General features: G+C 34.5%; 1 protein-coding gene across 5 annotated transcripts in view; it reads left to right on the top strand.

Moving 5' to 3' along the window:
- The window catches only part of CNTN6 (contactin 6), a 295,621-nt gene that overhangs the window by 252,619 nt on the left and 28,297 nt on the right, over window positions 1-14,705 (top strand). For all 5 annotated transcript variants that reach the window (XM_014731452.3, XM_070238578.1, XM_023620065.2 and 2 more), the window contains 4 exons: window positions 12,871-13,046; window positions 13,398-13,515; window positions 14,135-14,293; window positions 14,418-14,567. In XM_014731452.3, the coding sequence (XP_014586938.2) occupies window positions 12,871-13,046; window positions 13,398-13,515; window positions 14,135-14,293; window positions 14,418-14,567 (603 nt within the window). The remainder of the gene's footprint in view (window positions 1-12,870; window positions 13,047-13,397; window positions 13,516-14,134; window positions 14,294-14,417; window positions 14,568-14,705) is intronic.

The following is a 14,705-nucleotide window of genomic DNA, read 5'->3' as shown; positions in this document are numbered from 1 at the left end:
AGCATCTTCTACTGTAAGTATTCCTGTCTTCAATTTCCCTCCCAAACTTGTGCATACTTGTGCTCTGAGTATTTGGTGAGGAATTGAAAGTTCAGTAATTTTTTCTTGATTCCATTCTGATGCGACTTTCTCGGTCATTCTATTTCTAAACCAGCACAGCAGTCACTTATGTTTTAGTGCCATTTTTTAGGAATAATGTGTGTCATTATGATATAAAAGACCCTCAGAGGCAAGCTCTGTTCTCAGTCTATGGACTCTGAATACTCAAGGAAGCAGTTAGGAAATTCTTTGAAGTCCAAAAGAGGAATGGGATGGGAGGTGAGGTGCTGAAGGGGAAAAATTAATCAAATGAATCAAATTCATCTGATTTTCCTTTTTTGGCTTTTATTTTCTCATTTTGTCACCCCTCACCCCAACAATGTTCAGAAGGAAACATCCTCTTTCTACTAGGTCCTGTAGCCAGGCAAAATAAAATTTAATTTTAAATTTAAAGATATTTAAAATACTTAAATTTTAAAACATTTGAATTTAAAAATAAAATTCCCTAATTCCGTGTCCTATAAAACTACAGAATTCTTCACCCTGATGTTTTACTACAGCCCTGCATGAAGTGGCAATTGGAGGACTGAGTGAACGTTACCTATCTATAAGAAATATAAATATAATGCCATAAATAGTCATTGCCTATTATGTATTAGCAGCTTTGAAAGTGAGTAGTTGGCAAATCTAGTTCATTAAGCAGATCTACAGTGCACGCTCTTTTTAATAGATGTCAGGCCCTGTTTTTATTATTTGTTAATATAGAAGATCCGTGTTTACATTTTACATTATTACTTGCTAGGGAATTTTTCAGTGTTACCCTGCACAATGCTTAGGCATGATTCATCATTTAGACAACTCAGATTTTAGACAATTACTTTCTCTAGATGGTTCTTCATTTGTTTCATTTACTCTGGGGTTCTTGGTAGTTTTTTAGTATTTGTTCTAAATCATTTAAATATTAAAGTGGAAGATAAATAGGAGACGGTACCTGCAGGTAAACTGGAAAATATTGGTCTTGGGTACTTTGTGCATTGGAATTAAATTATACTCTGTCTGTGGTGGAATCTGATACCATGTGCTGCACGTAAATTTTAATCTGTAAAACAGATGTGAGCAGGTAATCTTGCACTTGGCTAAGAGGATATAAAACATCCTAACTTTATGCAAGTATATGTACAAAAAGGAAAAGTATATTAAATAAAGATTAAAAATTCCTCCATTTCTGACTTGCTGGAGGTAGAGAATTCAAGACTCTATCACACCGATTTCCTTGTTTGTTTGTTTGTTTGTTTTCTCTGTGCAGGGTTTATTTCAGAGTATTAGCTTTAATTTTCCTGTGTTTACTTTCCCTAGAGTTAGTAATTTCCTTGTTTTGTTTGTTTGTTCAGTTTCCTAAGGACTTAACAGTAATTCATTCCTCAATGCCATCTCAATTGTCTCCCTTCAATATCAGGCTGCCCTTGTGCGTGGGAGCGCCGCTGCCTAAACACCATGCCTTTCTCTGCCTTGACATACTCCCTCATTGTGGTAGAATGCATCTTCTAATAATTTTTTGAGAAAGAATTCAGGAGACAGGCAATTTTTCTGAGATCTCTTTTGTTTGAAAATATCTTTATTCTATGCTTACATTTGATTGATGGTTTAGTTGGAAATAGAATTCTAGATTGGAAATCATTATTCTTCAGAAATTTGGAGATGTTACTCTGCTCTGAAAGTGGAAAACACTTTGATTTTTGATCTGTTGTTTGTGACATCTTTCTCTCTCTCTCTCTTTCTAGAAGTTTGTTGTTGCCAGGATTCCACACTTGCATGATGATGCGCCATGGTGTAAATCTATTTTCAACCTTTATACCAGGCATTTGATTAATTTTGTCATGCTGGAAACTCATACTTCTTGATCCTGGATAATCTTCCTGAATAATTTAATAATTTCCTCCATTTCTTTTTCTTAAATCCCTATTATGTGACAGTTAGATTTCCTAAACTGGTACCCTATGAGTATATACAAGTATGTATGTGTGTATGTGTGTATCTATCCATCTGTGTAGGTAGTTTATTATATTTTGTATATTTAGATAGATAGATATAGTTTATGAACATGTATGCAGTTATTATGTATGTTTTTTGTTTGTTTTTTCCTCCTAGTATTCATTTTATAGCTTTTTTGTTTTACCTTCTGGGAGATTTTCTCAACTTTATCTTCTAGAACTTCTGTTAAATTTTTGTTTTTGCTATTTTTAAAAAATTTTAGGTGTCTTTTTATTTTCTGACTGTTCCTTTATATAATATCTTGCTCTTGTTTTCTCTGTCTCTAAAAATATTGCTGATAGTTTTTCTTTTTGCTATTTTTCCTGCATGGTCTCTTGTTGTCCCAAACTACTTTATTCTCTTTCTTTGTTTTAATCCTTATCCTTTATTTATTTATTTTTTTTGTTTAATATGTATTTTTTTTTTTAAAGATTTTATTTTTTCCTTTTTCTCCCCAACGCCCCCCGGTACATAGTTGTGTATTCTTCGTTGTGGGTTCCTCTAGTTGTGGCATGTGGGACGCTGCCTCAGCGTGGTATGACGAGCAGTGCCATGTCCGCGCCCAGGATTCGAACTAACGAAACACTGGGCCACCTGCAGCGCAGCGCGCGAACTTAACCACTCGGCCACGGGGCCAGCCCCAATCCTTATCCTTTATTAAGAGGTGTACAAAGATACTCTGTGAATCTTAGTTGTCTGCTCGTATTTAAGAATGGGGTAGTAAAAATCTTTTAGAAAGCTCTGATCAAGTTTGAGGGCTTAAGGATCCTATTGGACTTTACATTAAGATGATCTGGCTGGAATATTTCCTTGGAAAAGTCTTAAGGACATTATATTTAGATCTTTTCTCTTGGGCTCATCAGATCATTAGGACAGCTGACCCCTACCTCTCACTCCTGGTTTGCTGCCTGGAGAGAAAAGGCCCAGCAGCTGGCATCCTCAGAGCTTAATGAGATTGGATCTCAGCACTCCCTATGTACGTGTTTCCTCAATTCTCGCTTTTTCAGTAGGACTCTCCCATCTTCAACTAAGCTCGGTGACTGGTAGTTCAGAGACTCTCTTTTCATATCCTCTCAGAAGCATAATTTGCTGGTCTTCTGTTGATATGGGAAAACACTCTAGAGACCAAATTGCTTCCTATTCATAAGGTCCAAAAGGAGGGGTTGAAATGCTAAATAAATAAATTTTCTTCTTAGCTTTCCCCACTGCCAGCATAGGATTGAGCTTTATGACAACTCAGCTAGAAATCATTCCACTTCATTCCAGTTTCTCAAATTATGTCTCCCCTTTTGATCTCTGTTTTGATAGATTTATGTCTTAGAAAAAAATTTTTTTGGCAGCATTTATTACACATTTATAAAGAACTGAAAATAAATACTATTTAATCTCTTATCTTCTTCAAGATATTGTACATCCTGTTTTTTACTGTGATACTATTTTTCTCTACTAATATTTAGAAAAAGTCAAGTTTTAGTTATTTCTTGTTTAAACAAAATTTATCAAGTAATCAAGAAAGCACAATTTGGGAGATAACAGGTCATGAGTTCAAATCTTCCACTTGTGTACCAGATATGATTCCCTCTCAGATTCAGGGATGTCACTCCAACAGTTCTTTCTCTGTCTCTTTCATTTTTATTACCCCCTCTAACACATCATTCCCATCAGCATAATTGTATATTGTTACTTTCATCATTTGAAAAAAAGTCCTTTTCTGACCCTGCTTCCCCTCCAATTACTGTCGTGTTTGACTATTCTCGTTTATAGCAAAACTGTTTTGAAAAGTAGTCTATATGAGCTTGATTTTCCAGTCCTGGTCAACTCTGTTTTCAATTGATGAAAGTAGGCTTTTTCCCTACCATTTCATCAAAACTGCTCTTAACAAGGTGACTAGTAACCATGATCAGTTCTCAGTCCTCATCTTACTTAACATGTGAGACTGTTGATCACATCCTTCTTGAAATACCTTCCTTATTTGGCTGTGAGGGCATCATATTCCTCAGGTTTTTCTTTTGCTTCTTGAGTCACTCCTTTTCAGTTTCCTTTGCTTGTTCCTCTTAATCCTACCAATTTCCTCAATTTGGAGTGTGCCAGGGATTTGTCTTTGAATTTGTTCTCTATTATATCTACTACCACTCACTTGGTATTTCATCATTTTAAATATCATCTATAAGCTAATTCCCAAACTGGTACACTCAGTTCAAATATCTACCCTAATCCCAAAATTCAACTGCCAATTTGTCATCTCTACTTACCAATTTACTACATTCTAATATTGTCTCCCTAATTCTTACTCCCTGGATTTGATCTGGCTGCAGCCTTTTCCCACTATATTGATGACAATCTATACTAACAGTTGCTCAGGCCAAGTCTTTGTAGTCAGTTTTACTTTTTTCTTTCTTTCAAATCCATATCAAATTGTCTAACAAATGACCTCAGTGTCAAGATACTTACAGAATCTAATCACTTCCACCACTTTAATTACCAAACTGTAGTTTAACCACCACCCTCTCTTTCCCAGAGTATTGCTCTAGCACAGAGGTGCTCAACCAACTTGATTTTGTCTCCCAAGGGACATTTGGCAACGCGTAGAGATATTTTTGGTTGTCACAACTGAGAGATGTACTGACATCTAGTGGGAAGAGGCCAAAGGTGCTGCTAAATATCTTATAATTCACAGCACAGCCTCCCCACCTCACTGTGAATCCCCCCACACATGCATGCAACAAAACATTATCTGCTCCAAAATGTTAACAATGTTGAGGTTGAGAAACTCACCCATAGCCTCAAAAGTATTTGTCTTGATTGCATCTTTGTCTCCCTTCTAGAAGATAAAATGTTCCTATTAAAATGTAGATGAGATTTTTTGCCTCTTATGATGGAAATCCTCTCATGGTTCCTTAGTTCACTGTTGTTTCGTTTGTTCAGTATTATACTTATGTACACCTGGAAGAAGGTAACGGTTCAAAACTAATTAAATGGTCTTGAATAAAAGATTGAATAAGCTATTAATATATTTCTATGTTAAGAGTTTCTACTTCTGTCTAAAGTGATACTCACTTCTTTCTCCAACTGACATCAATTATCATACTGTTCAAGCTATTATCTAAAAACCTGCTGATAAATGGCCTAAATATTTCCAACTCTACGTACAATCTATTATTAAACATTAATAATATTGGAGAAACTTCTGCCCTGACTAGTTGAAGCAGCTTTATCACACCGATATCAACCTTTTGTTAAAATATTGTTAAAAATCTTTTTAAAATATTGTTAAAATCTTTTAAAAATAAATAAAAATAGTAGTTTGAGGGAATTTTGACAATAACCTAGGCATTTGTAACTTGAGAGACAATATTCTGGAGAAAGGCACAGATAGATGAACCCCATATTCCCAAGTTTTTCCTTCTCCAGTATTTGGCAATTCCTAAGCAGTAGGAATCAGGAAAACAAGAAACCAAACAGAAAATGGAAAATATGTCAAGGAGAAATTTTGGTAGCCTCACATCGCAAGGAAGACAAAAATTTGGCTCAGAATAAGCCAAATAGAATAAGATCCTCTAAACAACTCAATCTTGAATCAAGAAACCTAAATAACTATGTTGTAGTAATAAAAAAAAGAACAAAATTGACCAGTACTTAAAATGACTGAGATTCAGACCCAATTCATATCAATTCCTAACTGCACTCAGCTTTTTCAATTGCTTGCTTAAAAAAATAAATCTTCTGGGCAAAATATAACAAAATAAAACCCTTCACATTTTGATCTACAGAACCTGACATTCAATAAAATGTTACCAGAAGTAGCTGGAGCCAGGACCAAATGACCAAAACCCAGAGAAAAATCAGACAATAGCAACAGGTCTCAGCTGATAGGGATATAGAAGTTATTAGACAAGGGTTTTTAACTAATTGGGATTAATATGTTTAAAAAGTAGATGACAAGATAGAAATTTTCAGAAGAGAAATGGCATGTATTAAAAATCAATTGGAAGTTCTAGAACTGAAAAATACAAAGCTACAATTAAGAACAAAATAGATTGGTTTTATAGAAGAGAAGAGCAGAGAGGGGAATAAGAAAATGAGGAATGAGTGATATTTGAAGAAATATTTGCCACGGACTTTAAAAAACTGAAAATGACAGCAGCCATCCTATTCAGGAAATTATATGAGCCTTAATTAGGATAAATACAAAGGAAAATTTAAATAAGCACACAGTCATGAAACCAAAGGAAAGAAAAATCATGCTGATTTAAAAAAAATACATTATCTTCCAAAGAATAGCAATGAGACTGGCAGTTGACACAGCAACAGCGATAAGGGAATCCAGAAGACAATGGAACGGAACGGCCTTTCCAATGGGCAGAAAGACAACACCAGTAAGAATTCCGGGCCCAGCAAAAACATCCTCCCAAATGAAGGCGAAATAAAGATGCTTTTACACAAATAAAACATCAGAGAACCTATCATTTTCAAATCTGCACTAAAAGAAATGCAATGAAAGTTCCTAAAGTTAGAAGGAATATTATCCCAGATTGAAGCATGTAAATAGAAGAATTTAAGAGCAATGGAAAAAGTTAATGTGTTAACAGGTGGCTAATTTGAGATTCTGAGGAATTAGGAAGAGGACCAGATTTTAGAAGGATTTATTTCTAATCTTCACAAGTTAACTAGTGAGAAAAATATCAGAGAATTATTTCACCTGTTTGAAGTGCTCTTTATACACTAGTTTCCTTTATATCGGTATCTTAGCAACATTTCCTGTCATATCATAGACAAATGAAAGCAGAATCATATGTTTGTACAGAGGTAGAAAGGTTTGGTGATTTTTCTTATACATTTGTCCATCTTTTGAGATGAGTCGATAATTTCAGAAACACCTGAGCACTTATTATTCTGAAGAGTGACACTGAAAGATTATCACAGATGGAGATTTCCAATGAGTTGAAGGAACAAAAGAAATAAACAAACAAAAAGTGATCAAAATAATATTTTCTAAATAGTCAGGAAAGACCAATTATACATTGGATTGCCATCTCCTGACTTCTAAAAATGTAGTTAGGGATCATGTCATGTAATAGTGTGTCTGACCTTTGATAGAAGGAACAAATTCCACTTGTGTTTAAAGAAATCATGCTAAATAATACTGAAAAAAGTTTTGATACTAATTTTCACATCTCCTGAGGTGCTTTGTACCTAAAGATGTGTTCTGGAAACATCATTGCCTTTAAGACAAAGTGATTTTGAATAAGAGTATTCATCCAAAGCATTACATATTTTATTAAACTTTTCCTTTCTACTTCTTAAGAGTAGCATTCTTAGATCAAGCTGTTTTCATATGATTTGTATCTCCCTGAAATAGATTGAAAATGACAAATACTAAAATTCTGTAATTTTATGAACTCTTCGTGAACGTTTGTCATTCATATTTAGGATAATCTTCAAAAACTAGTCAGTCCTCATCATTTTATAACCTGAATGGGAATGAGCCCTCCCTATTCTGTAGATAAATATTCACTACCCCATCATTTTCCTTCTGTCTTTCTTTTATTATTATTGAAAATCACAAACACACAGGAAAGTAGAGAAAATAGTATAAGGAACTCCCGAGTACTCATTGGTTAGGGTTGATAATCATCAGTTCATATTCAACCTTGTTTCATCCATATTGTCACCTACTTCCCCAACACCCACCCCAAATATCTAGAGGCAAATCACAAATATCATAATTTCTTCTGTAATTATTTCAGAATGTGTCTTTAAATTATAAGGGAATCAGTTTTTAAGACAACAATAAAACCACTTTTCTTATCTTTTTTGTTTTTTTTAAAGATTTTATTTTTTCCTTTTTCTCCCCAAAGCCCCCCGGTACATAGTTGTGTATTCTTCGTTGTGGGTTCTTCTAGTTGTGGCATGTGGGACGCTGCCTCAGCGTGGTCTGATGAGCAGTGCCATGTCCGCGCCCAGGATTCGAACTAACGAAACACTGGGCCGCCTGCAGCGGAGCGCGCGAACTTAACCACTCGGCCACGGGGCCAGCCCCGCACTTTTCTTATCTTAAAAATTAACATTTCTAAATTATTTAGAGGTCAAATTTATGTGATTGTCTCATAAATATGTATTTATATATGTGTATGTATTTTGAATAAAAACAGACACACGTATATGTGTGTGTGTGTTTGTGTGCTGATCCTCTTGAACCGTGAAAGTCGTATTTCCAAACATTGTTTCTCAGAATCCCTTATATTCCAAGCTGTATTAAGAGGTATTACATGGATTAAAAATGGATTTTTATTTTATTATTATTTAATATTCATTAAAAGTTGATTTTACTACATGGATATGTTCCCTATCTATTAAGTGTAGGAAGTCTAGAATTGAATAAACTTTAAAAAGTTTCTTTAATCCAGGAATTCTCAGAGCTTTTAATATACTAAAACGTACTGTGCAACTCTAAAAGTAGATATAGTATACAGAATTAATTACAGTTAAATAACTTTGGAAGTCCATCTTTATTTTTTTGAAGCGTTACTAACCATAACATTTTACTGATTCTAAGCATTAGAGACTTTCAGACAATGTATTTTTCATAGCTTGGATTTTTCTTACATAGAAATTTCAGGTTCAAACTTCAAAACCTGAAGCAGTATTTCCTAAGACGTGGTCCTGGACTGACTACATCAAAATCAACTGAAGAAGCAATCTGTTAAAAATCCATATTCTAGCTTCACCATACAGACCTACTAACTCGGTATTTCTGGTGGAAGCAGAACAATTCACATTTGAAAATGTTCTCCAGGAAATTCCTGCTAAAATTTTTTAACTATTGGGCTAGAATTTCTACAAATACATAAGGAATATGCAAGGAGAATAAAATCATAAGAAATGAAAAGGAGTAACTCTTGCTCTATTTAGTTTCAGAGAAAGAGGCTTAAATAATTTCAAGTTTTGACAAATGATAGAGTCTAGCATGGTCAAATTTCTGCCCTTATAATTTGTTATAATTCAGGCCCTAATGACCTCATTTGTCCATAAATACTAAGAAGTGTTTCAGTGTTAATGATGAGCCTCATGTTATTGCACCTACTCTACTGGTATATACATGCTCCTAGGAAAGGATTAGACGAGGTACGTGTACATACATCCCTCCACTCCCTCAGAGTAATTTGAGTGGCTTGAAAAAAACCTCTCTCATATGAGTTTCTTAAGTTAAAGTGTATACAAAAGAGGAATCTGAACTTGTTAATGGACAAGACTAGTCCTCGTTCTTTCCCTAAAATAGCATCATAGATTTTGTATGTTTCTACTGCTCAAGAACAACTCTCCCTTTCTCTGTAAGTGATTTTGTCTCAGTGGGGTATTCAGAGGTCCAGGCTGGAGCTGTGCGTGGTTGTAAAAGTGAATTCTTTAGTGTAGCAATCGCAGCCTTGTGGCAGTTAGAGAGCCACCTACACAGGATTAGGACAGTTCTGCACGTAGTGTGGGAAGAGGATACAGTAGTTATAAGTATTCTTGTCCATGTACCCCACACCCACACAGAAGGGTACTCACAGTGGGAGCTATGCTCAGATTATCATGCATCCCTCATTTTTTGGATAACAAGTCTGCCCACGTAGAAGCTACTTCTTTTTAAATATAATCAATTTTTTCACCCTACAGATACTGGTATGTCTTTATAACATTCCCTCTGCTTCACATTTCCAAAGCTTGCCATTTTCCTTCAGCAAAAAAACCCCTACATTTCTCAATGTAGCATCCAGGACTCGCTCCATTGGTGAGCAACCCAGTTGCACAGTATCCTGTCTTGAGAAATGCCCCACGTTTGGTCTAATCCTCTGCTGTCACTGTCTTAAAATTCGTAATTATTTTGTCTCTGACCTAGTGTTTTGTAAGTGAAATCTATTGGGACAGTGGAGCCTGTGCATGAGCTGGGTGGCAGCACACGCACACATTTATGGCTCAGCAGCAGCAGCCCATGTACACACGGGCTTAGGCCTGTGCACTAAGCAGGCGGTGTTCATGTATAGCTGTTGGTACCATGTACACCCATATGCCTCGTGGCAATCAAGAGTGCTGAGGCCCTCAGGAGGTGGGCACATCAAGACCTTGGGCCAGATCTGTGGAACTGATGGTGGCAGCGGCCGCAGAAACTTCAGTGGGTGGCAGCAAGGGCTACAGGAGAATAAGAGACTCAGAAAACAGTCAGTGCCTGAACCCAATGTGAGAGGTCAGCTTGTCCATCTGTCCCCACAGGATGTCCATGTGACATTTGCAGAAATATTAGCTCTTCAGTCTTGGCACCAGGACAGGAATTGTCAATGCTCAGGTGGTAAACTTTGCCTTAGAGTATTACAAAATAACAGCCTACACGTGGCATCCACAATAAGGCATATCACAGAGTTATTCTAATTCTTCAAAGAGTTTAGTATACATGGTTTTGAAAATCTGTGCAACATTGCAAGGCTAATATCCAGAGGCTTAAAAATAGAAATTAAATTTAAAGATTATTCCATTCAATGAAAAAAAACACTATCTTCATATGAAGCTGCCAGTGAACTAAATGTTAACGAGTGTTTCCTTGTAATTGAAGATACTGCAATAGAATGTATAAAGAGGCATTTTGTATTATACAGAAATCATTAAGCCACTTTCAGTTTCCCGTACAAGCTCCACAAGTTACAGGATATGTCAGAAGAACATTTCCATTGTCTAAATTTACGTTTAAAATTTAGTTCAGACTTACACAAAATTGATTTGTGGGAAGAGTTAAATCTTTTTAGAAAAAAATTGTTCCATGAGAACCATCAGCTCTGGATGTTCCAAAACACGTATTTCAAAATAATGTATCAGAAATTTATTCCAATGTTGCCACAACCTATAAAATACCCTTAACAATTCAACAGTTGTACTAGCAGAAAGATCCTTTGCAAGGTCCAACATTATCAAAACGTATTTGTGATTTTGAATTTGCCATGAGTGACTGATGTCAGTTACATCAACTGAAAATGAAGTTGCTTAAAACATAAATTCCAATAACCTAACAAATAAATTTGCAGAAACATTATAAAATATAATACACATATTTCTACCGACGGAGTTTTAGATTCTGTCCATATCTTGGCTATTGTGAATAATATTGCAAATGAACATAGGGGCGCATATGTCTTACAATAATCAAGATATAACTTTAATAAAATATTATTTAATGCATTATATAAAATTGACACCAAAAATATATTTTTTTGCAGTTTGTAAGTTTATGTTGTTATTCATGTGTCACTATTACCCTATTACATCTTATAATATTGTATGTCAACTGTACTTCAATAAAAAACAATAACAACAGGATTAAGAGGTACAAACTTCCAGTCATAAAATAAATGTCATGGGGATGTAATGTTCAGCATAGGGAATATAGTCAACAATATTGTAATAACTTTGTATGATAATAGATGGTCATTAGTCTCATCAAAGTGATCATTTCATAATGTATATAAATGTCGAATCACTATGCTGTACACCTAAAACAAAAGGTGTTAAATATAAAGCATTTTGCTTTAAAAATATTGTATTGTATATATACATATATATATACGTGTATATATATATGTATACACACACACACACATATATGTATATATGTCTTCTTTACCCATTCATCTACCGATGGAGTTTCAGATTCTGTCCATATCTTGGCTATTGTAAATAATATTGCAATGAACATAGGGGCGCATATATCTTTTCAAATTAGTATTTTCGTATTTGTTTTCTTTGGCTCATTTCACTGTTTGAAACTTGTCTACGTACAAAATTTCACTGTTTTGAAATTTCTTTATGTACGATACTTTTTCACTATAATTTACCCAGACCAGTAATTCTTAAATGTAAATTCCTTGAAATGTGTTTATTTCAGTTAATGCATATCTAAATTCAATATATGTCCAAGGGTTTTTTATGGTTGCTGAATTGCCGTTTTGGTCAATTCTTAGCACTCTAAAATTGAAACTGTTTATTTTATTGTTAAAAAAGTAGTTAAAAATGATCTACCACCATGAGTCTCCTTTAATCAGAAAAATAGAGGATTCTTGAGTCCAACTGGAAGACATTTGGAATTTCCCTTAGAAAGTTTGATCAATGAAATGCTAGGACTTGTAGAATGAAGTTTGACATCGAGACTGATATTTCTATAGAGAGGGTTTTTATGATAGATATATATCCTAACATTGCAAAACCTGCATGAAAAAGGAAAAATGTACTTTTCTCCTGTTCATGTTGCACCTTTAGCTAAAACGGAAAATTGTTATCACCACTATGTCAGACATAGCATAAATATCTTGTATTCACACATAAATATAAGCTTATGATATAAATCTCTACATAAACTACCATAGTTATGACCTTAGAAACATAATTTGTCTCATAGTGTATGAAAATAGCATAAACTATTTAGAGCTATAACCTGTGTATGAATTGTAATGGTTTGGCTGGAATTTTAAAATAAAAATGATGTGGTATATTCTCTATGTATAGAATATTGTCTTTTGAGGTTTACAGTTTTTTATAAACTATTTTTATATAAAGAATGAATAAAATTGTCTTTAATTTTATCACAAGTATAAGCTACACTAATTAATGCAGAAATATTTGAAAAAAGGGAATAAAATTTTTCATATTAAATATAGTAGAACTCCAGGTGGTATTTATACAACTTCAAACAATTACAAAACCATTCAAAGTATGTGTTTTATAGCCATATACCAGTATTTTATAAGTTTTTGTAATAATAATATTTTTTCTCAACAGAGAGGACTATTATTACCCTTCCACCTTCCAAAATGGATGTTACAGTTGGCGAGAGTATAGTCCTACCATGCCAGGTGTCCCATGACCCCTCCATTGAAGTTGTATTTGTGTGGTCTTTCAATGGAGATGTCATAGACTTAAAAAAAGGAGTGGCTCATTTTGAAAGGATTGGAGGAGTAAGTTGCTGAAATTTTTAAGTGCTTAATAAAATGAATCAAGTCTTTTGCGTAAATCAACATCTTTCATAATTCTTCTCCCCATCTTTATTTGCATGGATAATCACTGTGTGTTTATGAAGCTGCATCTGTTTTTATTTTGTTTTATGTTTTTTGTAGAAATGTTTGTGTTCCAGATGCATTTATCATAAAGGGAATAATAAAAGGGATCAAATATGAGAAACTACAATGATACTAGTGTATCTCCTAATTTCAGAAGTGTTTCACATTAAGTATTTATCCAGTCGTAAAAAAATAGGACCTGCTGGCTATAACTATGTTTTCATCCCTTTTTTCCCTTTCTATATGCAGGAATCTGTTGGGGATTTGATGATAAGGAATATTCAGTTAAATCATTCTGGAAAATATCTATGCACAGTAAAAACAACTCTAGAAAGTTTATCTGCTGCGGCTGATATCATTGTTAGAGGTAAGCATAAATGGTGAAAATAAATGAGCACATTGTTTATTCACAGTCAAAAATGTGAATATGTAAATGGTAGATCTTTGTGTAACCACATTATGATAAAGAGATGAGATATATAGATTTTTTATTTTCTAAACTTCAAGACTCCAGGGTATGGGTAGTATGGATATGGATATTAAATTGAATAGGTTGTGTCTCTTTCTAAGGAATGGTCAGCCTCAGCCAGCAGTGTCAGTCCCTAAAACTTAGACATGCCTCTATTTATAATAAACCATTCTTGTCAGAGCAGGGTCAAAGTCACATGTTTCTGTAGTTCTCCATATTGGTTACGTTTACTTAAGTAAGCTTTTGTAAGAGGAACGGATAAGAGTGAGTCTCAATTTTTTAGATTAGCTCCCTATCAAATAACATTTAACCATCCCATCACTGGCAAAGGAAACATTTCTAATTAATCTCTCACTATGTAAGCTGAATTAATAGAACTTTATCTCAAAAGTGCTACAAATACATTATGCTCAATATTTTATTTTCTAAGCATAATAGGCAAAAATAAACTACCTGTGTCCCAAGTCAATGCATTTAATAATTTCTAATATAGTCATCATAAAACGTATTTTTCAAGGTCCCCCAGGTCCCCCTGATGATGTGAGAGTGGAACATATCTCCAGTACTACTTCTCAACTAAGCTGGAGACCAGGTTCAGATAATAACAGTCCCATTCAAATATTTACGGTTCAAGCTCGGACACCATTTTCTGTGGGTTGGCAAGCTGTTTCTACAGGTATGCGACATAAATATTTTGGATAATTTTTTAAAACAGATGATGTATTTCTTTGATTGCTTTCTTGATTGATTAATTTTAGCTACTGCCAATTTAGGTGCCTGAAGTGTCCTCTTCTCTTTAGTTCCAGAAATTCTCAATGGTAAGACATACAATGCAACAGTGGTTGGTTTGAGTCCTTGGGTCGAATATGAATTTCGTGTTGTTGCTGGGAACAACATTGGGATTGGAGAACCAAGTAAACCATCAGAATTGTTAAGAACCAAAGCATCAGGTAAGAGATCAATGTCTTCTACAAACGCGGAAGATCCTTTATGGTATAATTCTTAAAGAAAACAAATAAGAAGTATTTTTATGGATCTTGTAGCATTTTTGTCCCAAAATCAGAGGCAGTAAACAAGTGGCTCTCATT

This window comes from Equus caballus, chromosome 16 (assembly GCF_041296265.1).
Source record: "Equus caballus isolate H_3958 breed thoroughbred chromosome 16, TB-T2T, whole genome shotgun sequence".
In the NCBI taxonomy this organism is placed as follows: domain Eukaryota; kingdom Metazoa; phylum Chordata; class Mammalia; order Perissodactyla; family Equidae; genus Equus; species Equus caballus.
The sequence above is the reverse complement of the archived record's forward strand: the minus strand, read 5'-3'. Positions and strand labels throughout refer to the sequence as shown.